Source organism: Pteropus alecto, unplaced genomic scaffold, assembly GCF_000325575.1.
Source record: "Pteropus alecto unplaced genomic scaffold, ASM32557v1 scaffold125, whole genome shotgun sequence".
Classification (NCBI taxonomy): Eukaryota; Metazoa; Chordata; class Mammalia; order Chiroptera; family Pteropodidae; genus Pteropus; species Pteropus alecto.
Window position 1 is genome coordinate 1491035 of NW_006436888.1, and position 27973 is coordinate 1519007.

Here is a 27973-nt window from a genome sequence, read left to right on the forward strand (position 1 = left end):
TTGCTAGAAACCAGGCAGAAACCAGTCACCAATTCAGAAGTTCGAAAATTGAACCCCACACCAAAGAAATCCTCCAAACTCGGTTTTATAAAGTTAAGTTTATAAAACTTGGTTTTACAAAGTTAAGTTTTTCGTTAGGGTTGCATGGAGGCAAAAAGCTTAGAGCTTCGGAGAGGGGACACTCAACTCCTTTCTCTCTCTTCTGCCTGCTGCAGCTGGCAAATGGTGGTCCCTGACCTGTAGTGGGTTGCGTAATGACCCCCCAAAGATATCAGGTCCTAATATCTGCCATCTGTGTTATCTCATTTAGAAAGAGCCTTTGCAGCTATGACCAAATTTACAGGTGTGACTGGGTCTTCGAGATGGGGAGATTATCCTGGATTATCTGGGTGGGCCCTATATGCAACCACAAGTATCCTAGCAAGAGACAGAGATTTGACACACACAGAGGAGGAAGCAATGTGCCCACGCGGGCAGCAATGGGAGCGATATGGCCACCAGCCAAGGCAAACCCGCAGCCACCGGAAGATGGAAGACGCCAGGAACAGATTCTCCCCTGGAGCCCCCCGAAAAGACATCACCCTGCTGACACCTCGATTTCAGCCCAGTTCCGGCAGACTCCTGGCCTCCAGAACTGCGAGAGGATACATTTCTGTTGTTTTTAGCCACTTAGTTTATGGAAATTTGTTACAGTGGCCTCAGAAACTAACCTGTGACAGCTGGGGGAGGGAGGTGGGTGGGGAGTTAGGGAAGAGAGGGAGGGAGCAGGAAGTTCTTGCTCTGAGGGCACAAGGTGGCCCCAGGCTCTGTGGGGCTGGGACGACTTAACAGTTGGTGCTTTCTCCATGGGGGCTTCCCTGGTTCCTTCACAGATGCCCCCACCCCCCATGAATGGCTGGGGGGGCTCACTTGCTTCCTTCACAGATGCCCCCCACCCCCCATGAATGGCTGGGGGTGCTCACTTGCTTTTACCTCCATGTAAGATCTGCTTTAGCCTCCAGCTTGTCTGTCAATCTTTCTGCAGCTCCAGGAAGCTAAGGAAATTTGGCTTCTGTCTGAGGCCAGTTGCTGCTCCAGGCAGCCCTATCGGTCAGGTTTTGGGACGACCTCATGCCAACTTCCTCTTGTTCAAGGCGCCCTTTCTGGTCCACAAGAAATACTGCACATCTTTTGCTCCAGAGAAGTGCTTTTTCATCAGGTTTATGAGGCCCTTTGTCCTTAGTGCAAAGGCAGAGGCTTCGCACATCCATCTTTTCCTCACTCCTAGCTCTCCACTGTGAAAACGGTGTCGCCATGGGTTTCCTGAGCATTTCAGACCCTATGGAAGCAAAATCTGGCCTCGATTTTAAAGATCTTGAGTCATCTCATTTAATTTTTATAGCGGAATCTAAGTCCCTCTGTCAGGACCATAAAATATATAAAAAGGACACAGAGGTGACTAATGACTTTATTCCACAAAACCCCGTGGCTTCTGTTACGCACCACATCCCCACAGGTAGCCTACGGCAAGCCGCAAATAAGAGGGACGAGAGCCCACTTTATAGGGCTTTCAAGCTGGTGGACTGGAGATGACAGATGGGCGGGGCAAGGGGGGCTCACTGATGTCTGGGCATGTTGACCTAACAGTCAAATCCTTATGTCCCCCACAGGCTCTCGCATCACCCCTCTGCTGCCTTTTTCTCAAAGGACAACATGAACGGGGATACAATTCTTAGGCACACACAGGAACACTGGCCTTCAGCATATCCTGGTGGCACTTACAAGTGGATAACATTCATGGCAATGAGCGAGTGGATACATGAATGAATAATACGAGCGACAGCTTCACCTCCCGTACAAAGGGATCGTAAAACTTTATTGCAGCTTCTCACAGCACGACTGAGTCTGCAAAGCCAGGACCATGGTAGCATCTTCGGAGGGAACACAGGCGAAGGAAGCAAGCCGCTGTCCAGAGTGGTCACTCTCTGGGGAGCCAAAATTTCCCCAGGAACTCTTGCTATGCTACACTGCAGGGGATCAGCGCCTCTGGCCAGGAGCTTCCCAAGGCAGAGGACACTGGAGGGAGGGATGGGCTCAGGGCACCATGTGCCACCACTTGAAGGGGAAGGGCTGGCGGCGCACGTTGGTGCCACAGTGCACCTCCCCGTGTCGAAGGTGGTAGCTGTAGAAGTCGTCGATGAAGGTGCAGTGCAGGCCCAGCGGCTCCAGCAGTGACCGCACCTTCTCCTCCAGGCAGCAGCGGCCGTTGACGATGGGCCCGAAGGGCTTGGGGATGCCCAGGTACTTCCCCAGCACCAGCATGTTCACCTGCAGAGGTGAGACTCCAGGTCAGGGGCGGCGGCGTGCAGCCTGCATCGCTATCCGCGTGTCTCCTCTGTCTCATGCCCTGCAGAAATAAAGCCTACTGCACAGATGAGGCAACTGAGGCCCACACAGGTAAAGTGGGCTACCTAAGGCCACCCAGCGAGTCTAGGATTTACACCCAAGTCTGTCAGACTCTGGGGTCCATGCTCCTTCCCCACCCACCACCTTCTTGAAAACTCTGTTAATTGGGCCCAGCTCAAATGTCCTCACCCTGTGTGAAGCCACCTGTGGCAATCAGTCATTCCTCCTCTATGTTCCCATAGCTCCTAGCACGGTGCCTGACACATAGTAGGCACTTAATAAACATCTGTTGAATGGATGAATGAGTGACCACTTTTGTAGCACTTTCTGTATATTATGACTTATGCAGACGACTATTTCCTCCATTATATTGGGAGGTGGCCTGGTGAGATGGAAGGACCAGGATTTCGGCTCCAGGCCACTGTGGGTTTCACAATCAAGTCTACCACTCAATAGCTGGGCGACCTTAGACAAGTACCTTGCATAGATGCAGCCCACCCTGAGTGGTCTGTTCTCTGCCTATTCCATGCCCATGCCCACACCCCCACCTCCCACTTCGGGCTCCAGAGATCGTCATGGCTCAAGTTCAGGCTGCCTCCTATGGCGATCAGTCAAACAGGGAAGGCAGAGTCAGCCCTCAGCGATGCTGATTACTTTGTTCGAGATGCCTCACCTCCCAGCCATCGGCATCAGCTTTTTCTCCTGAGCTGGGAAACCCGGCTGGGCTAAATGGACGAGGAAATGGATGCTTGGGGCCAAGGAGTTTTATTCAGGGGGTGAGAGGAGGGTCAGACAATATTGCCACCCCCACTTAACAGATGAGGCACAGAAAGGGAAGGTCTCTGGCACAAGAACACAACAGCGGCAAGAGGTGGGATTCAGAGCTGGGCTCAGAGCCAGGGGTCCAGCTGCAGAGCCCAGGCTCTAACCACCAGGCTGCACTGCCCCGAATGGGCTTCTCTGTGAGGTGAGGTGGGAGTGGAGCTGGGCAGACAAGCACCAAATAAGACACTCTCAGGTCGAGTCATGCTCCATGAAGGGCCTGACAGTAGGGCACCTTCTCAGACTGGGTGGTCCAGGAAGGCCTCTTTGAGGGGGTGAGGCAGGCAGTGGGTGCTGGGCAGGATTCCCTTGTTTAAAGGGTGGACTTGAAGGGGATCCCAGCTTTGCCGAGAACTTTTAACTGTGACCCCAAGCATCATCTTATGTCATCTACTATGTTTTTACTTCTCTGCCCTGTTACTCTATCTCTTCAGAGAATACCCATAAGTCAAGAAGCAACTTCACCCGTTTCTACTGGGGCCCCTCAGGCACCCACTCCTGCTGGAGTTCAGGGGGGAGCACGGTGGCCTTCAAACTGGGTTCCCTGGGACTCTGGGGTTCCCAGGCAGTGCCTGTGAGATGCCCACAGGGGCTCTGGAACCCGGATGGGGCCATGCAAATGAGGAGACAACCAAGCATCCTGGACCTGCACCCAGAGCCCAGCTGGCCTCTCTGATGCCAGAGGCCACTGGAAACAAGGTGGGCCACCTCCGAAGGCCACTTCCTCACCATGTTTGGGAAAAAGGCTTCCGCCTTGAGGGTCCCTGTGGAGTCTGAATGGAGCTTGAAGAGCTGGGGGATGTCCACGATGTCCTGCTCGGTCAGGCCCAGCTCCCGCTTCAGCACCTCCCGGTTCCAATCGATGCAGCTCTGGGTGAGAGGGAGGGCGGTGGGTATGGCAGGGGTCAGCACAGACAGGGCTCCAGGGGGAAGGCCAGGGGCGGGGTGTGTGTTTCTATAGGGGTGGTGAGCTCTCCACACACACAGTTACCCAATTCCCAAGACCATTCACCACGGAGCCAGCACAGCCCACGGAAGGCCCTGCCTTGTGCCTCTAATCTCAGGGGAGGGGGTTTTGGGGGTGGGGGTGTCAGCTCTGCCGGGCTGTGGCATCTCCTGGGTACCCAGGCTGGTACCTCCACATAGGAGTTATGGTCTCTCAATTTCTTGTTTGACAGAATGTCCTTTATTTTCTGCTGCTTTTTTTCTGTCATGAAGAAAAAGAACAAAATGCAGATGAATTCAGAGGTCCGTTTCCCCCTTGCCAGCGGATACGGCGGAGACCCAGTTTTCCATCTACGAAATGGGGGCAGCCTTAATTCCTAACTAACACAGGTTTGTTGTGAGCATCTGAGAGGCAAACGCCTTTAATAAAGTATTTGATCAGGGTAAGTTCTTATTAAAAGTGTTTCTCTCACTTTTGAAGTCTCTTGTCTCCATTTACTGAGGAGCAAACAGAGGCCTGATGTCACCACAGATATTATTAGGTGAAAACTCTCAGCCACGGAGGCTTCTCCACCTCTGACTCTGGCCCCTGTCTGTGGACTTCACTGAAAAAAGTTAATATTTTATTCTGCGTTTCAGCCAGATTGAACTTTTTTTTTCAGGTCCTCGAACACATCTTCCTTCCTCCCGCCTCTGAGCATTTGCGTTCACGGTCTGGAATATCTTTCTTTCGTCCCACCGCCCCATTTGCCTGACCAGCTCCTGCTCATCCTCATGCTCCTGCTTGGTCTTTGCCTCCTCCAAGAAGCCTTCCTTGAACTCCTCCCAGACACTTTCCCAAAGCTCCTGTGCTGTAGTTGTTTTCTTGGCTCGGTTGCTCTGGACTGTGAGCCCTCAGGACAGGGAGCTCTGTTCATACAGCATCCCCGGGCTCACAGTAGGTGCTCAAAAGATATCTATTGCTGAATGATTCTGTCTGACACTGGGAAGCCACATGAAGGCAGAGGAAGGTGCCCGGATGGAAGAACAAGGCATGACTAACTTACTCTTGACCCCTTCGAACAGCAGAGCCTCTCCGTGTCCCTCATTCAGCTGCTCCTGGAACAGTTTGAAGCAGGACCTGGGGCTGGCCAGAAGCAGCCGGAAGCCCTGGAGGCAGAATCACTGGGGTCAGAGGTCAGTTTTGCCCAGGCTCCCAAGGAGGAGGGCTTGGTGGAGGAGGGTGCAGGGGCTTGGACCCAGGCTGGCACCTCCTCCATGCCCCCTCCTGCCAGGCAGGGAAAAATAGAGTCAGGCATGCCAGCTCAGTCCTCCTAGGCAGAGTACGAAGCACAGAGCTGGGCTGGGGAACCCAGGGACAGCCCCAGCACTGTACCTTGTGTGCTGGAACGAAGCTCAGGAACTCGTCCACGTGGCCCACAAACAACCAGTCGGAGTAGAGTTTCACAGGGGCCTGCACCTGCTGGGCGGCGAGGAAGTCCTGCAGTGCCTGGTGCATCTCCTGGCTGTCAGTCCTGCCCACACAGAATTAAAAGGGTGTTATGGGAGGGGGCGAGGGGGCGACACGGAGGTCTCTAACAGGACTGGAGGCTTGGCCGAGGGGTCAGGGTGCTCCTCCAGGAAAGGGAATCCGGAGCCTGGGATGCCTTTATGATATCTCCTGATATCTGAGGAATCGAAGAATTTTTCAGCCCATTTTTATTGGAGAAACTGAGGCATGGAGTCAGTGAGGTAAATAGGATCAGAGCTTAGCCTCAGAAATCACTGCCCGTTGACTCAGCCTAGACGCTGGGTTGGTGATCTCTTGTTAGCTGTGTGGCCCTGGGGACATTCCATCGCCCTCTGAGCTTCAGTGTTCTCCAAGGTCCTCTGCAATGGAGCTCTTTGCTCTTCCTCTTGCTCCAGCTGTTTTAGCCGCTCTGACCTTCTCGAACATGCTAAGCTCATTCTTGCCTCAGGGCCTTTGCACGTGCTCCTTCATCTGCCAGGAGCCCTCTACCTCAGATCTCCACGCAGCCACGTCCTTCTCGTCATCAGGCCTCAACTCGAAAGCCCCCTCCCTAGAGATGCCTTCCTCAGTCACCCCGACCAACCCGGGTCCCATTCCTTCTCTGCCATGCTCTTGTTTTGTCTTTTTTACTATTCAAAATGATCTTATTTATTTACTTTTCTATTATGTTTCTCCCCCACTGGAATAGCGGCAGGGACTTGTCTGTCATGTTTATGGCTGCATTCCTTCCCAGCTCCTAGCATAGTGCCTGGCACATAGCAGGTGCTCAGTAAATATTCACGACCAAAAGAATATAAGTGGCAGAGCTGGAAGTTGAACTTGGGTCTATTGAGATCCTAAGCCTTGTATTCCTAGGCCTGTGCATTGATTCCTCTCATGTGCCCTAAAGTTTGCGGAGCCCTCTTGGGTTGGGACTATGCAGGGAAGGCTTCTGCTGCTATTCCATAGCCTCCCTGGGTCCTGGCCGCCCCTCTCCGCCCCTCCCCTCCTCACCTGGGGTAACTGCTGTTCCCAATGAGAATCCTGCCCAGTGGGTACTTCTTCTTCCCAACTTTGACGGGGGGGCTCACTTCCAGATTCCCAAAGGAGTCAAGGTCGGTGACACCCCCTGTTTGGGGCCCTCGAGTCACATAGCCAAACTCTGGACCCTGAGAAGGAAGAAGCACATGCTGAATGCTGAGAGAGAACTTCCTGCCTGGCGAAGAGAGGGTGGGGTCCAAGGTTAAAGAGTAATTCTGTCACAGGGAGGAATTCAGTGCCTGTCAGCGGCTGGCACACAGCAGGTACCATTATCACTTGTGGAATGGTGAAGGAATGCCAAATCGAGTGGCAAGAAAGGGGACAGCATTTTTTGAGTCTCTAATACATTCCAGCTGCTTCATAAACCTTAACTTGGGCGATAATAATGAATCTGTAAAACATCCCTTTTATCTTCATTTTGCAGAGAATTTACTAAGCTCAGAGTGGTGTGTGGCTTCTTCAGGTCCCATAGCCAATTTGTGGAAGGACCAGGATTTGAGCTGTCTCTACAGCAAGCTTTCTTGGTCCACATCCTGAGTGGGGGCCTAGAACGAGCTTCTGGAATGGCTATGACCTCTCCACAGGGATCTCGGTGAGAAGGCCAGGTGGGTGACACACCTCTCAGCCCCTGTATTAGTTTCCTGCTGCTGCCGTAACAAATCTGGTGGCTTAAAACAACACACATTAATTCTCCCACAGTTCGGAGGGTCAGAAGTCTGAGGTCAGTTCCTTTGGGCCAAGATCAAAGTGTGGTCAGGTTGGTTCTTTCTGGAGAGAATCTATTTCCTGGCCTTTTCAGCTTCTTATGGCCACCTCAGCTGGTGGCCTCCTCCTTCATCTCCAAAGGGCATCACTCCAATGTCTGTTTCCATCGTCACATGTTTTCTGTCACCCTGACCTCCATCCCTCCCTCTTATGAGGAGTGTTATGATTACATAGAGCTCCCGCCCCCCAGATAATCCAAGATAATCGCCTCCCCTCAAGACCTCTAATTCAGTCACACCTGCAAAGCCCCTGCAGCATCAGGTTCTGGGGATTAGGATGTGGACGTATTTGAGGGGCCATCATTCAGTCTACCATGCTAGCTCTAGCTTTCTACAAATCGATGGTCTGCATCCTGGGGCTTCGTGGGGGCCACGGACGCCCTGGAAGCAGATTCCAGATTGTGAGCTTGGGTGCATTTTGCCGAGGAGGTGAGTAGTCTCAAGGTCAGTGATTCCACTAATTTAAAATGCATTCTTTCCCAGTCCCGTCCTCCCTTTCTGCTGAAAACCTATCCCAACCTGACTTCCGCCCTCACTCTGCCATCAAACTTGCTCTCATCGAGGTCTTCGTGATCACACAGCTAAACCCAGCGGGCAATGCCCAGGCCTCACCTTCCTTGCCCACCAGCAGCATCTGAGTCAGCGGGTCACCCCCACTCCCTCCGCTCACTTTCTGCACCTGCTCTCGCCCAGTCTCGTGAAATGCCGCCCACGTGCTGACAACCTCACGTTTATATTTCCAGCCTGCTTTTCTCTCCCAGACTCCAGGCACGGGTCCACTGCTTGCCCGATTCCCCGCATGGATGTTGACTAAATATCTCCCACTTGCCCCGAACGGAACTGCTGACCCCTCTTCCGCCTGCCTGTCACAAAGGTCAAAGCCCGATGTCACCTTTGCCCCCTCTCCTTCACATCATCAGTCAGGAAATGCTGTGGGCTCTGACCTCAAAACATATCTGGAATCTGGTCACTGCTCACCCCCTCCCCTGCTCCCCGGGTCTGCGCCCCCTTCAGCTGGTTACTGTATCGGCCTCCTTCCCACTCTCCCTGCTCCTGCCCTTGGTCCTTGCCATCTGTTCTTGACGTGCAGCTGAGGTTCCCTTTGATACATCAACCAAGTCATAATCTCCCTCTTTTTAAGACCCTGCAATAATTCCGCAGTTTCTCCGATTCTAAACAAATGGCCTTAAAATGGCCAACAAGTCCATGGGACCTGTCCTCCCTCCACACCCCATTCCCACCTGCTCTCTGACTGCCTCTTCTGCTTGCTCGCTTTGTCCTACCCCTCCTGGCCTCCTTGCTATTCCCTGAAGCATGCTCCCGCCTAGAATGTCACCTCCATGAGGAGTGGGGGGGGGGGCCTCGGCTTCGCACACTGATGTATTCCAAGTGCCTAGAACAGGGCCAGGCAGAGTACATGCTCAAAGGATGTAGGATGAATGAATGACAGCTTTATCCAAGTCACTATCGTGGCTGTCAGCATGAGAGAGGAGTAGTTCCATAGGCTGCAGGCTCGGATTTCTGCAGGCAAACAAAGGGGTGTCCACTGTCTGCAGAAGTCGTCCCCCAAGAGTGGTACATGCAGGGGAGGCTCACCGGTGCCACTTGCTACAGCTTCTGGCACAGACTCGGAAAGGTGTTGCCATTTCAGGTGTCCTCCACTCTCTGGTTTGTCAAAGATTAAAGTCCCAGAGTGGCACGAATCATCCCTTAACACCTGCTAACGTCCCATTTAACAACAGAGAGCGAAACTGTGGCTCAGGGTTTTGCTGTCACTGGTATCAAGCTGGCATTCTTTTGCGTTCATTCTGTTTAACGTCATGGTCGCCTCCTATTTACGGTAAGTGCTCCTGGTTTTCCATTTACGGCAGTGGCGTTTAATTTACTGACACTGCCTTACGGGCCAAGTATGTGTGTGTCACGCTGTGTGCTAAGTACCTGGGGTACAAGAACGGGCTCCGTGGCCTTAGGCTCTGCCTTTCCGGTGCTTACATTCTGCAGGGAGGCAGACAATGAAAAGTGAATGAGTAGTCAGTGATTTATAGCAAAGCACTTGAGAAGAAGCCAACAGGGTGCTGTAGCCGAGAATGCCAGGGGCTGGGGTGGGGTGTCCTTCCATGTCAGATTGGCCTCTTGGAGGATAGCACTGAAGCTCAAATCGGAAGATTGAGAAGAAGCCAGACACGTGAACTGGGAAGAGCATCGCAGGCAGAGGCCACTGGAGGTGAGTGCAAGCTGGGTGCATTTGAAGAACAGCAAGAAGCCAGTGGGGCTGGAGCCAGGTGAGGGACAGAGAAAGTGGCCCACAATGACATTGGAGAATGGGTGGGGCGTTGCCTGTGCTGAGTGTCACTTTTATTCCAATTCCGTCCCTGAGTGATTTGAGTCAGAATGCCACAGACATACTTGGCTGAGAGGCCATCACAGCCCAACTCCATTCAAGGCTGTTTGTGGGAAAGGTGAGGATACCTGTACCGAGGTGTCTATCTGTTCCTCTGTCCTGCAGGCCTCTAGAGGTTTGGCTATGACGTCAAAGAACCTAGCCTTTGTCACACTTGGAACATCAAAGTAGGAAGCGAACAAAGTAGGACCGAAACCAGTAAAAGGGCCAAAGTTTCAGTGGCACCTGGCTACTTTATCCCATTGCTCCTGAAACGAGATTAACCCGATTCCATGGCAGAGAGACACCGAGAACCCGACAAATTCTTTTCACCGGCACCACTCCACTCAGGACAGTAAGAAAGACTAAGACAGGTTGCTGAGTTAAACTCAGATTTCTTTTCAAAGCCTCCCATGGGCCGCCTCCCCTCCCCATGAGGTGCAGGCTTCTTCCTGGAAAGCCATTCGCCACAGCAACCTTTGCACCCCACACTAAAAGGTGCCTGGAGTCAAGGGGCTGTCACCTGTGCTCTCTCTAGGAAAGCATGGAGCCAGACTGGCCTGGTTCGCATCCCGACTTCTCCCTTCTCTTTGTGCATGACCTTCAGAAAGCTGCTTCACCTCTTTGAACCTCAGTTTCTTCATCTCTAAAATGGGCCTAGTGATAGTATATACATTAAATTTGTCGGAGAAATTAAGTGAGCCAGTGCACGTAAGAATTTAGCACAGTGACTGACACAGAATGCATGCTCAGTAAAAGTAATATTATAATCTATGCTGAGTTTGCAGGAAACTGCCAGGCTAGTCGAGCAGAACTTAACAATACGTCACTCCCGCCCTAACCCCCAAACGCATGTAGAATCTTCGGCTGATGAAGTCACGTTCAGGAAATGACCACTCTGATCCTGGACCTCTCCCTCCTCATGTCCCAGACGGAGCACCGCCTCCCGACCCTGCAGGCCAGACTCCGCTGAAAGTACAGAGCCTCCAGCTGAACGTTGGAGAAGTTTCCGGTCTAGGCCCCACCCTCACCTTGCAGCAAGAGTATCTTCAGTGGAACAAGGACGCCCAAGCCCGACCTATGTCCTCGGAGGATTATCTTGAGGACAAGGTGAGCTCACAGCTGGAAAGGGCTTTGGGAAAGAAAGAGCTAGATCTCACCATGGTAATAACAGAAATAATGGCCCACCTGTGTGATCACTGCTTGAGCAGACATTGCACTGTTGGGAGCTGGGCCACTCGGCGGAGGGAAGGGGGGTGCGGGGAGATAGGCAATGAGGAAGGAGGCCTCAAGGTAAGGGGGTGTCAACCACTGGTGCCCCCACCGGCACCTACCAGCAGAGATTTGACGGGAAACTCCTTCAGGCCTCTGTTCCTTGGAGAGTCAAAGACGACGGGCATTGTCTTGTGCGGGGCTTGGATATAGCCAATCTCTATTTCATCCTGGGCAGAGCGAGAGGAGGGGAGGCTGGTACCCACGCCGCCTGGGTCTTGGCATCCAGCGCAGGGATTGGTGGCATGGAACCATCCACGTTCTCTGCCCCTTGTGGCCAAGGGCGAATTTGTGTGTGATGTTGGACCCCAGAGGAGGGGCTCAGAGAAAGCAGAGCTTATTAAAGTGCTGTGAAACTCTGGCGTGCCCTTCACTCCCATTCCTGGCGAGGGCTCCGGGTGCTGCGGACCCATGGTGAGCCAGCCTCAGGCCCTGTCCTCCTAGTGAGAGATCCCCAGAGCTGGGGAACTAGCATGTTAGGAGGTGATAAAAGGGGGCGAGGGGTCTGCTGGACAAAGATGGGTGGCTCCTGCTGGGACTAGGAGCTCAGAGAAGATTTGTGAACAAAGCACTGCTGAGCTGAGGTCTGGAGGCCAGGCGTAGGCGTGGCCTTCCCCTGCAGGGGGGCAGGTTAGGCCCCGGCCTAGCTTATAGGGCAGAGTCAGGGAAAGCTGAGGAGTGAATCAGGTGCAAATCCTGCCTGTATTCCTGCAGGCAGATGTGATGATGAACATAAATCACATCAGGCTGGACCATATGAAATTGCCATTCTTATAGGTCAAAAATGGTGGCAGATCAGCCGTTTCATATGGTTCAGCCTGATTAACACAGAGGGGATGATGAGAAAGGGAGAGAGGGTGTTATATGGAGGCTTAGAAGAAAAAGGAATGAATTCTCACTGGAGGGATTGGGGACATTTACGAAGGGGGTGCCTTCGAGCTCAGACTGGACATGCATGATTCGGACGTGGGGGATGGGAATGGGGAGGGCTGTCGGAAGGAACAGCATGGGCAGAGTGAATGGCACGGAAGGCAGAGTCCTGAGCAAAGCAAGGGTATAGCAAGGAGGTTCGGCTCAATTCACCAACTGCCCACTGGCACTGCCCAGTGCCAAGCACTGGGGTGCTGAGCTGAATGAGACCAGGCTCTGCCCTCAGGAAGCTCACGGCACAATGGGGGAGCCTGTATGGAAACAGACGGTGATACAGTGTGGCTGGGGTGGAGGCAGGCTGGCCCCGGGGGACGGGGGCGGCCAGGTTGGGAGAGCCCTGGAGGCAGGCCGAGGAGGAGGAGATGGGAGCCATGGAAAAGGAGGGGTGTGGCCTGGTCTGGTGGCAGAGCCCAGAAGGCCAGCTTGGAGGAAGGGCCACTGGAGGGATCAGGTGAGCTCCAGCCCCCTGAGCTTTGAATCATTTCTAGAGGTCACCTGAGAGTTTTTAAGCAGGAAGGTGGTTTTCATCCTGGTGACTATGGTAGGCACACAGCGGCCTGCAGTAAATGCCAGTTGAAACACCTGCATGAGCCCTCTTATGCGAGGACCCTCAGAGGCTTCTAACTCCCTGCCCCTCCAAGGAAGGGTGGCCGGCGAGGCGACAGGCCAAGCCCCCTGGAGCCTGGGTCCCCCAGCGGCCCTTGACCTCAGGGCCATTCATCCTGAGTGCTCCAGCCTACTCATCCCACAGGGCCTCGTACTTGCATCCACTGGTCATCCATGCTCTCCTCCAGGGAGCAGATGGTCAGCTTGCAGTTGGCCTTCTTGGTCAGAGCAGTCAATGACTTCACAAAGTCCTCATTTTCAAATATCCTAGAAAGAGCAGAAAAGAAGCTCTTTAGTGTTCTGGAGTCAGTGGCCAGTGGCTTTGGCCCGGGAGCAAGCTGGACCCTGCAGGGTTCCTGGGGTGGAACAGGAACTCAGGCCTGGTTGGGGGGCACACAGTGGGTGCTCAGGAGTTGCTTGTGGCCTGAATGGAGATGGCTGGCTCATTATGTCTCTCTTGCGAGCCTTTTGCGAGCGTTATCTTACTGAACCCTCGTGACAATCTATGAGCAGAACTAGCAGGTATCTCCTTCTACCAAGAAGATAGAGTGGGGAGGTCAGTGCTCAAGGTCGTGGCATCTAAGGACAGTATTGGGATTTGAACCCAGACCTCTCTGGCTTCCAGCCAGTGGGCTGATCACCAGGTTACACTCTCACCTCTCTATCCCAGAAGCAATCAGAGGAGAGAGGAAGGGCCCCTGAGACTCCTGCATACCTAACAGGGGCTCTTAGACTGCGGGATGGATGCCCACACTCCCCAGAGCAGCTTGTTAAAACGCGGGTGGACCCATCCCCAGAGACAAGACCCAGCTGTCAGGGGTTGGCCAGGAACATGCATTTTGGATGAGTTCCTAGGGGTTTCTGGTGCAGAAATTCCAAGGGCCACACTCTGAGAAACTCTGGAGGCCTGGCTCATGGACGGAGAGCTCTCACTTTGCAGTTATAACAAATTCTAGAGGCCCCCAGGAGCTAAAGCAGCCTTCGGCCTGCATCGGGGCAGGACAGCCACAAGAAAAACAGCAACAGTAATTTCCCCTGCCTTTTAATGGCTCCAAACAAGCCACAAGCGCTCAGCAAGTCACAGCAGGGATTACTTTTTCCCTATTCACATAGCAAGTGCTATGGTAGGCCCGCGGCCAGAACCCCAGGCTCCTGCTCCTGGTCCAGGGCTCTTCCTGATGTGTCTATGCTCTGTCCCCCAGCACTCCAGGGCCCCTCACCTGCACACATACACCTCCTGTGCAGGCTGAGTGTTGGGGGTCATGATCCAGGGAGCCACACGGAAGGTCACGCTGTCTTGGAATACCAGGGTGTTGGGGAGCTCCTGCAGGGAGAGGGGCAGGGGAGAGGTTGTTACCGCAGCCAGGCCCAACCCCTGCTGCCCTCCACCCCCCCACCCCACTGGGCCCCTGCCTGGAAGCCCAGGTCTCCCCTCTGCCGCCGTCTTGGCCTACCGGGTTGGACATGTCCAGCAGGGAGACGGTGAGGGAAATGAGGCCTGAGAAGTTGGCGTCCGGGAAAGCAAGGCCCTCCACGTAGAAGTCTGTGCTGTGCTGGCCACCTGGGAGCTCCAGGAGGTGAGAGGGCCGCTGGGGCCCCAGAATCGCTTTGCACTCAGAGAGCTGTTGGCCCCCTGGGAGAGAGCAGGGGAGGCTCAGGTCCGCATCTCGACCTTAGAGACCCTGTCTTCTTCCAGGTGCTGTGATGCTTTCCCAGGGCCACCGCTTGTCACCCCTGAGGGCCCCTCACAGCTAAATCTGGTCGAGGCATCCCCTTAAGAGAAAGGGACTAAAACCTCAACTGGGACATCATCCCCCCGCTACTCTGCTGGGGATCCAGGAGCGGAGTGATGGGGGTGCCTAAGCCACTCTCAACGTTATAGGAAGTCCAATATATGTTATGGTTCATTCATCATTTGTTCATTCATTCATCCATCCATTCATTCCTGAGCACCTGCTCTCAGGGGACACCTAGGGAGACAGTCACTATGCTGGCCTCCAGGGAGCACACAGTCTCCTGAGTAAGTAGGGAGGAGCAAAGACAGTCACAATTATAGAAGGTATTAAGTATCGTGATGGAGGAAAACTCAGAGGGCCAGGGAAGGCTTCCTGGAAGAGGTGATGCCTCCGCAAGGAGTTGGTTTGTTGTAAGTCAGATCAAGTTGCGCCTGTGCACAAAACCCTCAGACGGCTTCCCCCATCTCCCTCAGGCTAAGCCAGTCATTCCACGCCTGCCAGATCTGGCCCCTGACCCTCTGCCCTTTCTTCGCCACCCTCACCTACCACCTAAACCCTTCCACACCGCACTCCAGCTGCACTGACCTCCCCGCATCCCTCAAACTCACGATCCTGCCTCAGGGCCTTTGCACCTGCGGCTCCCTAACCATGGGTGTCTTGAGGCTGTTCCCACACCCCCTTCTGCTCAAATGATATTTTATGGGGGACATTGTCTCTGACCACCCTTCCCCACACTGCCTGACTCCACCCCTCATCCACGTCCCCTTCCCTGCTGCTTTCTTCCTCATAGCCCTTCTGATGCACTGAGTGTTTTATTTAGTTATTTCACACATCGTCTCCCCGGACCACTGAGACGAAACAACACGAAGGCAGGGACTTCGTTATGGTCTTCGCTCTCTGCTCTGCGCCCGGAACTGAGCCCGGCGCTCCCTTAGTAGCAGGTGCTCGTGAGCTGCTGAGAACTTACTGGTGGCTTTGATAGCAGGGTATTGGAGAACAAATGATAACATAACACCTACAGTCAGCTTAGAGCAAAAAATCTCCTTAAACAGGAGTCCTCTGCATGTGTGTGTGCGTGTGTGTGTGTGTGTGCGCATGCGTGCGTGTGTGTGTGACACAGAGACAGAGAGAAAAGAGACACACGAAGAATGATTACAGATTACAATAGTCTCCGGGAGGGGAGTTATCTCCTTGTTGGGGCTCACCAGCTCCAGACATCATCTTGTTAGTCTGTTTGTATTTTGTCTGTGTGCCCTTTCTAGGAGGCGGTGGGCAGAGATGTTATCCTTCTTGCTCACCGTTCTATTTCTCGGTTCCTAGAACCTGGCACATAGTAGGTGCTCAGGAATTATTCATCAAAGGGGATGTGAAAGGGCTGTGCCCATTGAGGGGGCAGGAAGGGAACACTGGAATGACAGCCAAGGACAACTCACAACTGGCTTGAAACACTCTGACTTTGTCCATCTCAGACTTGGCCACGTGGAGCACCAGCTGGTGATTAGTGAAGAAATCCCTGGGGGTCTTCGTGCTCAGGGTCACCAGGGACATGTCTTGCAGGTCTGGAATGGGAAGGTGTGGCCTGAGAGGCTGGCCTCTGAGACCCTGCCCCGCCCACAGAACGCCCGCCCCGCCCACAGAACGCCCGCCTCGCCCACAGACCACCTTTATCATGTTGCCTGGTGTTTTTTTCTTAATGCTCTTGCCAGTATTTAGATAATGTTTTTCAGAATTAAATCTAATCGAGTTTATGGTCTTCTCCCACTAAGATGAGCTGAGGATGTAAGCTCATCTTACATGAGGATGCAAAGCAGGGACCTCGTTTCTCTTGTTTGCTGCCCTGTCCCCAGTACTTAGAAGCACCTAGAAAAATGACTAGCGCTTGGCAGGTGCTGGACAACTATTTGTGGAATGAAGGAGTGGAAAGGTTTCTCTCCTGGGCCTGAGCAAGAGGTGAAATTTGTGAACCAACTACAATAGTGGCCAACAACGGCCTGGGGAGAGCCAAGCTGGACAATAGTCACGGGGTTGAAAATGGACCCGGGGCTAAGGACACTGGAGTCAGCGGGGCTTGCACCCTGGATCTGGGTGGACTTGGGGGCTGAGAGTAGTGCCCAGGTGGAGGGAAGGGTGAGGTCAGCTGTACGAAGCACTTAGTACATGCCCGGCATCCTGGGAGTGCCCACGAGGGTCCCGGCTGCACCATCATTACTGCGTGCCGGGCACTGTGTAGCGGCTGTCTCCTGGCATCGGGCCAGGCCAACCACATGCAACTTCAAAACGCATTTGTGTCTATGCTGTCCTAGCAGCTCCCCGAGAAGGCCATGGCCACTGCCCTGGCTGGCCGACCTCACCCCCTTAGCGCCCTCCTCCAGGGCAGGTGGGCGATGTGTCTTCCACCCCGACCACACCTCAGAAGTGTGCCAGCAGACACTCTTCTCCCACCACCATCCTCGTGTGCCTTCCTGAGCTTTCAGCTGACCAGCCGTGTGACCGAGAACAAATCGCTCAACTTCCCTATGCCTCAGTTCCCTTATCCGTAAAGTGGAGGTGAGGACAGCACATACTTCTGAGACTTGGACTGAAGGATTGGATGAATTAATAATTCTGAAGTGGTCAGGGCGGCGCCCAGCATCCGGCAGGGGCTCAGGGCTACTCTGACTTGTTTGGGCCAGTGGCCAGGCTTTCATTTTGAAATATTTCAGGCCCCAGGTTGGACCCACGAGCAGAAGGTTGGGGTGGGCAGCGGGCTGGGGCGTGGAAACTGGGGGAGGCGTTGGGACTCATTGTTGGTCCTGGTTCTTCTCTGGCTGCTGTGTGGCCTTGGGCAGGTCACTTGCCCTTTCTGGACCCTTATCCATACCTTCTCCTATACAGTGGACATGCTAAGAAGAACACGCCTCCAATAGCCCTGATTTCAGAGGGCAATTACAAGGCTCAGGACAAAGAGCTTCACAAAAAGATGAAGCTCTAGTCCCCTTAGCTCTTGGGGGTCTTTACCTTCTCTGTCAAGCACCTTGTTATCCAAGCAGTCCATGGCAGAAGACTTGAGATTGTCTTTATCACAGTTCACCAGCAGGATGGCACCTTGCCCACGAGGGCCCCAGGTCCAGGTCCTCTGTGGACACCCAGCAGAGATGGAGCACACTTAGGAACCTGTGTATGTCCCTCCAGCTCCCGAGAAAGCATAGCCACCCATCCCCAGCATCTCAATAGCCTCGTGCAGTTTATACATCTTGCTCCCATGTCAGGTAATTCTTTGGTTCCAAGAGTGGATTTTTGCCTGCCCCAAAAGTCATAAGCAAATTCACCAAAAATGTAATTTATCCACTTAAAAGAAAAAAAAGAGCCCATGATGATAAAATTGATTTTTAACAGCTTTAAAAAAACTGTTGTATTGGCAAAGCAAACTGAGCTAGATATTTGTGCCAAGATTCTAATCTAAATAGTATCTCTTATGTGAACTCTTAATTACTCACTCACCAAAGTATGGGTACTATTCTTAGCAGCCAGTTACTGTCTGTCCGAAGATGAAAGCAAATTACGCAGCCCTTCTTGGTGGGGCTCTAATAGGGATGACGTCTTCTGTTTGTAGGACAGCATTTGCCCTGGGGAATGACTGTGTGTTGAGTGGGATTTAAGATGAATTCCACTGTCAGAGCTTTAGTTCTCCCTGCAGCTTTGATTTGACAAAGGGATCTTAGTGTTTCGAAAGGTCATGTCCTCCGAAAGTGCACACAGCAACAAATTGTGCAGGCAGCTTTGGGGTTTCAGGGATACCCTGAGTTGCATCCATGGATCCCAGTTAAGACGACTCATCACCTACACGCCCTCCACCTCTCCTTCCGTAACATACATCCCTTGTCCCCACCTGGCTCCTTCTCTCCCCTGCTCTGTGCCATTCCTTCCTTTCTCTATTATTCACGCCACATGGACAACATCATGGGATTCTCTCCCACTAGTTGTTAAAGCCTGAGGTGGGCATTTTCATGCCAGAGTCAAGATCTGCCTACAAATTTCCTCTCTGCTGTGGATTAACAGGGTGACTGTAGTTTCCAGTTTGTAGGGCATCACATTCTCTGAAATCACAAACAGTAAAACTCTAGTTTTGTAAGAGATGGGAAATATGGAAACCAAAATGGTAATGGTGATTTTCATTTCCTTTTTCTCTTTCTTCCCAAATTGTATCTTAAGTTAACATGGGATAGGTGAGACAGACCGCTATTCGTCCCACCACCACCAGGGGGCGCCAGAGGAGAAACCAGCGGAGTTAACAGGGAGCGTTTCGGGAATCAGTCAATTTTGAGCAGTACCTGGTCCTTCCTGGCTTTGGTCGCCTTCGCTTTGGAAGTACGCGTGATGTCCGTGCTCAAGGAGATTTCTGAAATCCCACCGAGTAAGAGAAGAAGGTCGGTAAGGGTACAAGTTAGGGGCATTCAACCTGGTCCCAGTGGATAATCCTTTTCCTAGGAGACTATCTACACCCAGGCTTTTCTCCCTCCCCTTCAGAGGAGATGCAGGTTCAAAGACACCCCTGTGTCCCCCAAGAAGAAGTCTGAAATTCAGACAGCAGAGCCGGGGCTTCGGACCACACTTATTCCCCATTGGGAGGTAGGATGCACCACGGCTGTGATGCCAACCAGATCCTGCATGTCTGGCCACCCTCGAGGGTTGCAGAAAGAATTTCTAGGCACCCCAATGGGATGTTTGGTGTGAAGCCCCTATAAGACAGCTTGCCAGGCTCACAAAGGCCTCTGGTCCCAACTCCAGCCCCTAGTGACCATAGGGTGGAGGACACAGTGGTTGCTCTAACCCCACCTGGCTCTTCATTATGTATATTGCAACTGCACTGGAGACAATTCGAGGCCCTGGATAGATCCCACTCTGTCCGAATGGCATGGCTGAGAGAGCGTATGTCTGTAATTCCTTCTTCTCTCATCAGAACTCATGACTATCTTGTCATTCCAGTGACAGATCCTTGTGCCCACAGTGTGGTAAAGCGACCTTGTGAGCTCACAGTGTGAGATTGACCTGGATGACTTTAAGCACGTCCACATCCAGGGATTAGTGTTGGACCAGAGAGCATAGAGCTGAGCGGACAGGACATCTCTGCTTCTTCACTAACCAGCTGTGTGACCTTGGGCAAGTCTGTTTACCTCCTGTGTCTCAGTCTCTTCGTCTGTAAAATGGGATATTGATAGTACCAATTTCATTGGATTGTTGGAAGGCTTAACTGGAATGTCTTCACACAGTGCCTGGTGTGGAGTTAGTGCTATAGTAGTATCATTTATTTATTATAAAAATGTGTATTGATGAAATAAATGTATAGTAATGAACGCAATTCATTAATGAAATAAAACCCGAAGGTTTCACATGCTATTCATATTTTTAATGCATATTTACATAAGAATAATATCATGCTATTGTTCCAGATGAGGTCAAGTTTAAAAATGTATTTAAAGAATATTAAATAAATATAAATCTGGGTAGATCACTGAAATGGCAAAAACGGTCAAGATGAGATGTAAATAATGGAATTTGGGGAACATTGGTCTATATTATACTTTTTCTTATAAGGAGTTGAAGTATTAAAAAGGTATAAAGATTCACATATTGAAAATCCATGTACTACTTACTAAGCTGAGAAACAAAATATTAAGATGAGATCGAAGCTCCCTGCAAACGCCCTCTCTCTCCAGTTGTATTTCTTTGTGTTTCACTGACGGGGGAGAGAACATTTATGAACTACCATATGTGTGACTGGCTAGACATCGTCCCTTTTCTCTGTACAGTCTAAATTAAGCTCCAGAGTATGGTCTCTCCTGGAGAGAGGCCTTGCAGGGCTGTGTGTGTGTTGGAGGAGGAGAGGGTGCCGCTCCAGGATCCTGGTCATCACTTACCCACCCCAGTGAGGTAGAGCAGGGCTTGGACCAGGTCAGTCTTGGGTCCGTAGTACGAAATCTGAACCTATAGGACAACAGCAAACCACTAATGACTTCTCTTAGTCATTCAACAAACACTAACTGGACTCCTGCTATATGCCAGCTCAGGACAGGATGCTAAGGAGACATGTATGAGCAAGAAGTGGTCTCTGTCTCTAAAGAGCACCCTGACTTGTGGGAACAAAGGGATAGCAAAACACTCAAATGATTGCGATGCATAGAAGAGGGTCATATGGGAGCCCGGAAATGAAGAGCTTACTCCGCCTGGGCGTGTCAGGGAGGTACACATGAAGTAGATCTTGTAAGAGGAACAGCCGGAGACATGGTGGAAGAGGTATTAGAGGGGGAGCACTGATTATAAGCCACAGAAACGGGCGCTGGCAAGCAGACGGGATGGGGGAGACCTGAAGAACCAGACCTTGGGAAGGCTGGAGCCCAAGCCCTCTGAGGATCTGGAGAGCAGGAGCTTTGGATAGATGGTCCTCTCTTCAGGGCAGGGGCTGTCGAGATTAAGAAGCACCAACCCCCATTGCCCAGAGTTCAAAATCTGGGAAGAATGCATTTTATTGACCCATTCCGGCCAGAGGAGGGTGGAGCATCAGGATTGACACTTCCAAGCAAAATGGAGGAAGCGAGTTCCCCAAAGCAAAACCAAAGAGCTGCCACCGGAAGAAAAGGAGCTCCTCAGGGTTCCCACCAAGGTGTCCGAATCGATTATGTAGATAGTGGGGATCCAGGGAAATGGCACAGCCACTGTCTCGTGGTGTCTGGCCCACGGCATTTGCCTCCAGTCCACTGCCTGGATCCAATCCAGCGGGATCTGGCTCACACACGGATGCAGTCCTGTTACTCCTTGGAGGAAAGGTTTTGGCTTCCTGTTGCCTTCACAAAATGAGGTCCCTAATGCCAGACTCCTTAATACTGGCTCCCACTCTCCCCCAACTCTCTGTTCACCCTCTTTCCTTGCCGCAAAGATCTTCTCCAGTTTCCCCAACGCAAGTCTCACCCTCTCCTCACCCCGAGTGTGTGCGCAGGCCACATCCCCTACATTCCTCTTTCCCGCTCCTGGTGGGTCGTCTTTACTATCCTTCAGCTTGCCACTTCTCCCAGGAAGTGTTCCCTGATGTACCCTCCCCAACTTGCTCTGATACCGAGGCTCTGTGCTCCTCCACAAGGCAACAACTCTCTGTCTCACGGAGGAGCCTGCTTGGCCTGTTCTGCTGGGAACAATTGGTCATTGGCCCACATCTCCATGCAAACCCCAAGGGGTCCTGTTGATTCTATCGGCAGTCAAAGGGGCTGCAGTGGTGAATGGCAGTGCCCCAAAAGGTATGTCCACATCCTGATCCCTGAAACTTGTAAATATGACTTTATTGGGGCAGGGGGCGGGGGAGGTCTTTGCAGATGTAATTAGTTAAGGATTTTGAGATGAGATTTTCCTGGATTATCCAGGCAGGCCTTAAATCTAATGACCAGGGTGAGGCAGAGAGAGATTTGAGAGGAAGCGGCAATGTGACCACGGAGGCAGAGATTAGAGTGATGAGGCCATAAGTCTAAGAATGCCTACAGCCCCCAGAAGCTGGAAGAGCAGAACTATTTCTCCCTGAGATCCTCCGGAGGGAGCGTGGCCCTGCCAATACCTCAATTTCAGACTTCTGTCCTCCGGAACTGCGAGAGAATACACTTCTGTCATCTTAAGGCAATAGTGTGTGATCATTTGTTTCAGCAGTCGTGGGAAACTAAATACACCGGCATGGACCAGTTTCCCAGGGCTGCCTGGCTGTGGCCTTCACAGCACTCATCGCCCTCTGTAATTGTCTACCTGTATAGTATCTGACGCCCATAGGCTGTAAGTGCCATAAAGGCTGTGACCTTACCTGTCTTGTTCATTTCTGTACCTCTACTGCCTGCAGTGCTTGGCATGTAGTAGGTGATTATTAAACATTTGCTGAATGAATGAATTTAATCAAAGCCCTGGCCTGCATAAACCCCTGGGGTCTCTATATTGTCTATGAGGATACTGTGTCTGGACTGAGCCATCATGAGCTTTTCCAGAGAGAAGGCTCTGACAGGGTTGGGGCTGTGAGTCAGTGCAGGTCAGACTTTGATGGCTGACCTGCCGAGACCTGCTGTCTTCCTCCCATGCCACAGCTGCTGTACTTACCTTCTGGTCATTTGTGCTACTGCTGGCAGCTCTCATCCTCAGGCTCACCTCCAGCCCAGGGTCCAGGGGCCACTTGGAGAAACCTGAGGGATTCTTCTTGGTTGGAGGTCTGTGGGCAACATCCACAACCACTCCTGGGGAGGCATTGATACCAAAGGATGTGCAGCCCTGCGGGGCAGAGCTGTGGAAGACACAGATGGAGAGGAGAGAGAGACATACAGTGAGACAGGGCCGGCCCACTACCGCTCTCCCCAGCAAATGTGTCAACACCGGATAGCAGCCAGTCTACCCCTGGCCGTGGGAGGTTGTCAGGAGGTCATGAGAAACAGGAAGTCCTCTGCCCTGGACGGCTTACACTGGAACTAGGAAAATTGCAGAGACATGCACACCAAAGACACACACACGTGGATGTATGCATAGAGCAGTGTGCACACCCAGAGGTTTACATTCCACACACACACACACACACACAGGGTTGTGTTTATACGAAGAATCACACAGACTTCTGATTCTGAAATTATGGCAGTCCAGTTCTTTGGAGAGTGTTCATCTTACAAAACAACTCGATCATGGTTAAAATATTATTGTAAAAGCATTGCTGAGATCATGAGAAGTGAGAAAAATCTCCAAAGACTCCCTTCTCCGCATGGCAAGTGCACGTGCGTGTGTGCACACACACACACACACATACACACACACCACAGTGGTTAAAATGAAGAACACCAAAGACAAAGAGAAGATCTTAAAGGTATCCAGAAAGAAAAGTCAGATCACCTATGAAAGAGTAACGATCAGCCTGGAAGCAAACTTCTCAATAGCAACAATGAAATCCAGAAGACAGTTGAATCATGTCTTCAAAATATAATGAAAAAATAACTATTAGCTTAGAATTGTGTACCTGACAAAAATGTATTTTAATAGAGACATTTTCAGATGAATAAAAATTAACATTTTATGACCAGCACACTTTCACCAAAGCAATTTCTGGAGATATACTTTAAGAAGAAGATATCTGAGGCCAGAAGCATGGTCTGAGATGCAAGAAAGAATGGTGAGCAAATAAAATGGTAAATATTCTGGTATAGCTAAACAAATTTTGTCTGTATAAAAGAGATTTAAAATTATTAAAACTGTGGGATTGAATAAAAAAGCAGAATGTAAATTTGGAAGAGCAACGAGAGTCGAAGTCTCCTGAGATACTTGTTTGAAGAGGGAATTAATATAATGTTTAATTCTAGGTTTAATAGATAAAATTGAAACGTGTTTACAAGAATAATAGAAATGGAGTTTTAAATAAAAAGAACAGAAAAAGTCCATTCAAAAGGCAGTGAAAGAGCAAAAGACAACGTAGAACAAAAATCGAACAAATAAAAATAAAAAATGAGATGGTAAAAATAAATCCAAATATATAAACGAAATAAATGTGAATGGATTAATGTTACTACTTAAAAGATAATTTTGGATTAGAGAAATAAACAAAATTCAGCTATATGCTATTTATAAGCAACACATCTAAAATATAGAGATCCAGAAAAGATTTTTAAAAAATGCATTAAGCCAGTACTAACTAAAAGAGAGCTGAGGTTGGCACATTAATATCAGACAAAAAAAAACCCACTCTATTAGCAACAGAGAGGAGCACAACCTAACAGTATAAGCTTAGTTCAACTCGCCTTGAAGATACTCTAAATTTGTATGGACCTAATCGCATAGCTTCGACACACATAAAGTAAAACTTTGATAGAAATATAGGGAAAAGTTAACAAATGCACCATCATGGTTGAAGATTTCAATTCTTCTTTCTCAATTAAGCAGACAGAAAATTAGTAACAACATGCTTGATTTACTGGACATACATAAAATTCTGTACCCCGCAACTAATGAATATGCATTTTCCCAAGCAAAGTGCACGTTGAGCACTAAAAAAAGGCAACCATGTAATTGACCATAAAACAAGTTTCAACCAATGGTAAAGGATAGGTCAACCATACTATTGGCGGCGTATTCTTTGATCACAATCTAAGAAGTCACTAATCCAACTCAGCCCCAATGAACCATCTCAGTGGGACCTCCCCCACTGAGTCCTTTCCCCATCACCCCGGCCAAGAGGGACTTCTTCCTCAAAATGAGATTCCTTCTCTTTCTTCTTAGGCATAATAATGGTCCCCTGAAAATAACTACAAACTAATCCCCAAAACCTATGCATACGTGACCTCGCACGGAAAGAGAGATTTGCAAATATGGTTAAGTTAAGGATCTTGAGGTGGGGAGATGATCCTGAATTATCCAGATGGGTCCAATGTAACCACAAGGGCTTTAATAAGGGGGAGGCAGGAAGGTCAGAGTGAGAATAAATGGATGATGGAAGCAGAGGCCAGAGTGATGCAATTGCTGGAAGGGGCCATGAGCCAAGAAATGCAGGCGGCCTCTAGGAACTGCAAAAGACAAGGAATGGATTCTGTCTGAACCCTCCAGAGAGGAACGCCGTCCTGCTGTCACCTGCATTTTAGTTCCATGCATTTTAGCCCCGTGAGACCCATTTTTGAAATTTCGATCTCCAGAATGGTAAGATGATTCATTCGCATTATTTACTCCCCAGTGTTATTGAGATATAGCGCTTGTGTTATTTTAAGCAATTCTGTATGTAGTAATTTCTTATAGTAGCAACAGGAAACTGACACACCTTCCCTTTCTGTACTTCCTTCACGGAAGTTCCCTCATTCTGCCCGAGCCGAGACCCTGCTCTCTCAAGTGATGGGATGGCTGGGTCCCAGAAAGGTGGCAGATAATCAGGAAACACTGGAACTAAAATCGGCTTCCTCATGAGAAATAAGAAAAAAAGTAAGCGACAGGTTCTTATAGATTAAAGAAAAAGCTGTGCCGATTTCTGACTTATCATGTACGTATGAATAGCAAAAGGCAAAAAAATATCAAAATGTTTTTTCATATCTTAAGCAGAAAACGTCACTGGGGAGTCTAGTCAAGACATTTGCTCCGTCTACGGCCATGCCACCCTGAACAAGCCCGATCCTGTCTGATCTCGGAAGTTAAGCAGGGTTGGGCCTGGCTAGTACTTGGATGGGAGATCACTTAGGAAGACCAGGTGCTGTAGACATACAAAAATAAATTTAAAAAATAAGGGATTGTAAGCTGATAAGGTCCTTGCAATCTGTGAGGTCAACCAAAGGTTGCCTCGCCTAAAAAAAAAAAAAATTAGACATTAGCTCAACCAGTAGCCACATTTTTCTCCTCCTTCTCTGTCCAGGCATCGAGCATTTAGAATTTTGGTGCCTCCATGACATTTCGGGCTGGGCACCTTCTGCCCTGACGGGGGTGCCCAGGTCGTCTCGACTTTCATTAAGCCGAAACCTGCAGGACGTGCCTTCATTTTCACAATCATCCTGTGGGTGGGGTATTGTTATTCCTGTTTTACAGATGAGGAAAACTGAGGCTCACAGGGACCCAGTGTCCAAGTCACAGGGCTGATAATGGCAGGTCCCGGTCCACGTGCGGCCCAGCCCGATGTTATTTACATTGCATCAGTTCCCTAAGTATGGTGCTCAGAACAGCAGCGCCAAAATCGCCTGGGAATTTGCTAGAGATGCAGAGTCTCGGGTCCCACCCAGACCTGCTGAATTGGAAACTGGAGGCGTGGGGCCCAGCGGTCTGTGTTTAAACACATCCTCCAGGCGGTTCTGAGGCACACTCGAGTGTGAGAACTACGGCTATCAAAGACACTGAGACAAGTTTGTTGCATGACCGTGAATTTGACTGGAATCCGAGGAAACCGTGAAATGATGCACAGGGCAGAGTAACTAAAACATTCCACCACGGTGGTGCATCCGCTATGGCTACTTCCTTAGGTGGAAAAGCCACAGAAGTGGATGGAGTCATCCCAGAATGAACAGACTCGCTGGGCCGAATAGAGGGACGCCCAGGTTTCTTACTTGAGGCCCGAAAAGGCGATGACACTGGACGGACGGCCGCAGGGCAGGGAGGACTGTCACCTTGGCTCTCTCTCTGCCCCTTGTGGCTTCGGGTGCAGCCAGGTGGGTCGGCCGCCTGCCGGGGCTTTACAGCCACTATCTCCAGGCCTCATGGCCTGCGTTTTATAATCCAATCCTCGCCACAACCCAGAAGGGTGGATGTTAATTTTCTCCCTTTACAGGTGGTAAACTGAGGCCCAGAGACACTCAGATTTCTCTATGCTCCCCAAGGTCACCCTGAGGGTCTGCATTGAGAAGGAGACACTGGAGGAAGAGGAGAAGCCCAGGGCTGGTGGCTTTGAAACGCCCACCGTCTTCTGTGTTTAGAGCCTCCTAGACCCCCGCACCTGTTCAGGACCTTTCCCAAGCCCTGTGGAAGCTGCATGAGCTCCACGGACCTAGCAGCTGTGCCCAGCGAGGCCAACTCCGCGGCCCTCGGAGGCAGTGTGAGCTAGTGAGGCAGATGGGCCTAGAGTCAGATCTCCTGGCTTTGCCACCTTTAATTTGTGTGACCTCGGAAAGGTGTTTTCACCTCTTGAAGCCTCAGTTTACTCATCTCTAAAATGGGCACGATGATAACGTTTACCTTGCATGGTTTCTGTGAAGATTAGAAATCATGATGGAAGGGCCTGGCACATGGTAGCTGGGGTCATGATACCACCCTGACCCCAGGCACTAGCATCACAGAAAGCCTTCGATGGGTTTCCATATTCGTCTCAGGTCTACGGAATTTTGACTATAATCAACGTATTTCTCGTTGCAAGAAATACTTTCCAAACACAGACTGAAAATCACAAGCGAAGTTTGTAAGAACAGCTCTGGAATAAGTGCCCACGCCCCTGGGGTCTGTCCCTGCCTCTGTGACCTTGTCTGTCGAAACCCCGGGGGCTCTTAGCCCAGTGACAGAGGACACAGCCTGAGCAAAGGTGTGGAGGCATGCATGTGCTGGGAGAGGGTGCCAGCTCTAGCTGCGTTTCAGAAGGAGAATTCAGGCTGCAGTGAAGATGGTGGTCGTGCAGGAGATGGGACAGAGGTGCCGGCTGGGGACCACTGTGAAGGGCAGGTAAGAAGTGATGGGAGGGGCTGTTCCAGGGACTGAAGGGGAAACAGGGGGATCCTGGAGCCAGGCTACCTGGCTTTGAATCCTGGCTCCTTCACCTACTAGCCGTGTGGCTTCAGGTGGGTTACTTAACCTCTCAGAACCTCAGTTTCTCCTTCTGTAAAGCGGGAATAACAGCTCTGACTCCTCATAAGGCTGCTGAATGAGTTATGTGTAGGAAGTGTGGTGTAAATGTCAGCCATATAATGTGAGACCTTCGGGGGTTGAATGGCAGGGCTCAATGCCATGAAGGAGCCGTCGGATGACATAGGCTCTCTCCTTTTCGTTTACTCCTCAACCCCTCGATCTTCTGCCTCCCCTCTGTGTCCTGAGAAGCCACCCAGACATTTACTGCTGTTCTCACGCTGTCCAGGTTCAGGCAGCAAGAGATACTTTCAAGGAAATGTCCCAGGCA

At 51.0% G+C, this 27973-nt stretch overlaps 1 protein-coding gene and 1 non-coding gene across 2 annotated transcripts in view; one reads left to right on the plus strand and one right to left on the minus strand.

Moving 5' to 3' along the window:
- Window positions 1-1823: 1823 nt before the first annotated feature.
- The window catches only part of PADI4 (peptidyl arginine deiminase 4), a 27136-nt gene continuing 986 nt past the window's right edge, over window positions 1824-27973 (minus strand). The window contains exons 2-16 of the mRNA XM_006914309.2: window positions 22474-22654; window positions 20268-20334; window positions 18681-18748; window positions 17368-17485; window positions 15804-15929; window positions 14089-14267; window positions 13855-13958; window positions 12790-12901; window positions 11161-11268; window positions 6656-6810; window positions 5528-5666; window positions 5199-5301; window positions 4344-4414; window positions 3937-4077; window positions 1824-2307 (exon numbers count right to left, since the gene is read on the minus strand). Of these exons, the coding sequence (XP_006914371.1) occupies window positions 2074-2307; window positions 3937-4077; window positions 4344-4414; window positions 5199-5301; window positions 5528-5666; window positions 6656-6810; window positions 11161-11268; window positions 12790-12901; window positions 13855-13958; window positions 14089-14267; window positions 15804-15929; window positions 17368-17485; window positions 18681-18748; window positions 20268-20334; window positions 22474-22654 (1906 nt within the window). The 3' untranslated portion in view covers window positions 1824-2073. The remainder of the gene's footprint in view (window positions 2308-3936; window positions 4078-4343; window positions 4415-5198; window positions 5302-5527; window positions 5667-6655; window positions 6811-11160; window positions 11269-12789; window positions 12902-13854; window positions 13959-14088; window positions 14268-15803; window positions 15930-17367; window positions 17486-18680; window positions 18749-20267; window positions 20335-22473; window positions 22655-27973) is intronic.
- Window positions 25470-25588, plus strand: LOC112481856. The gene has a single exon (XR_003047061.1). It is a non-coding gene; the product is annotated as a 5S ribosomal RNA (ribosomal RNA).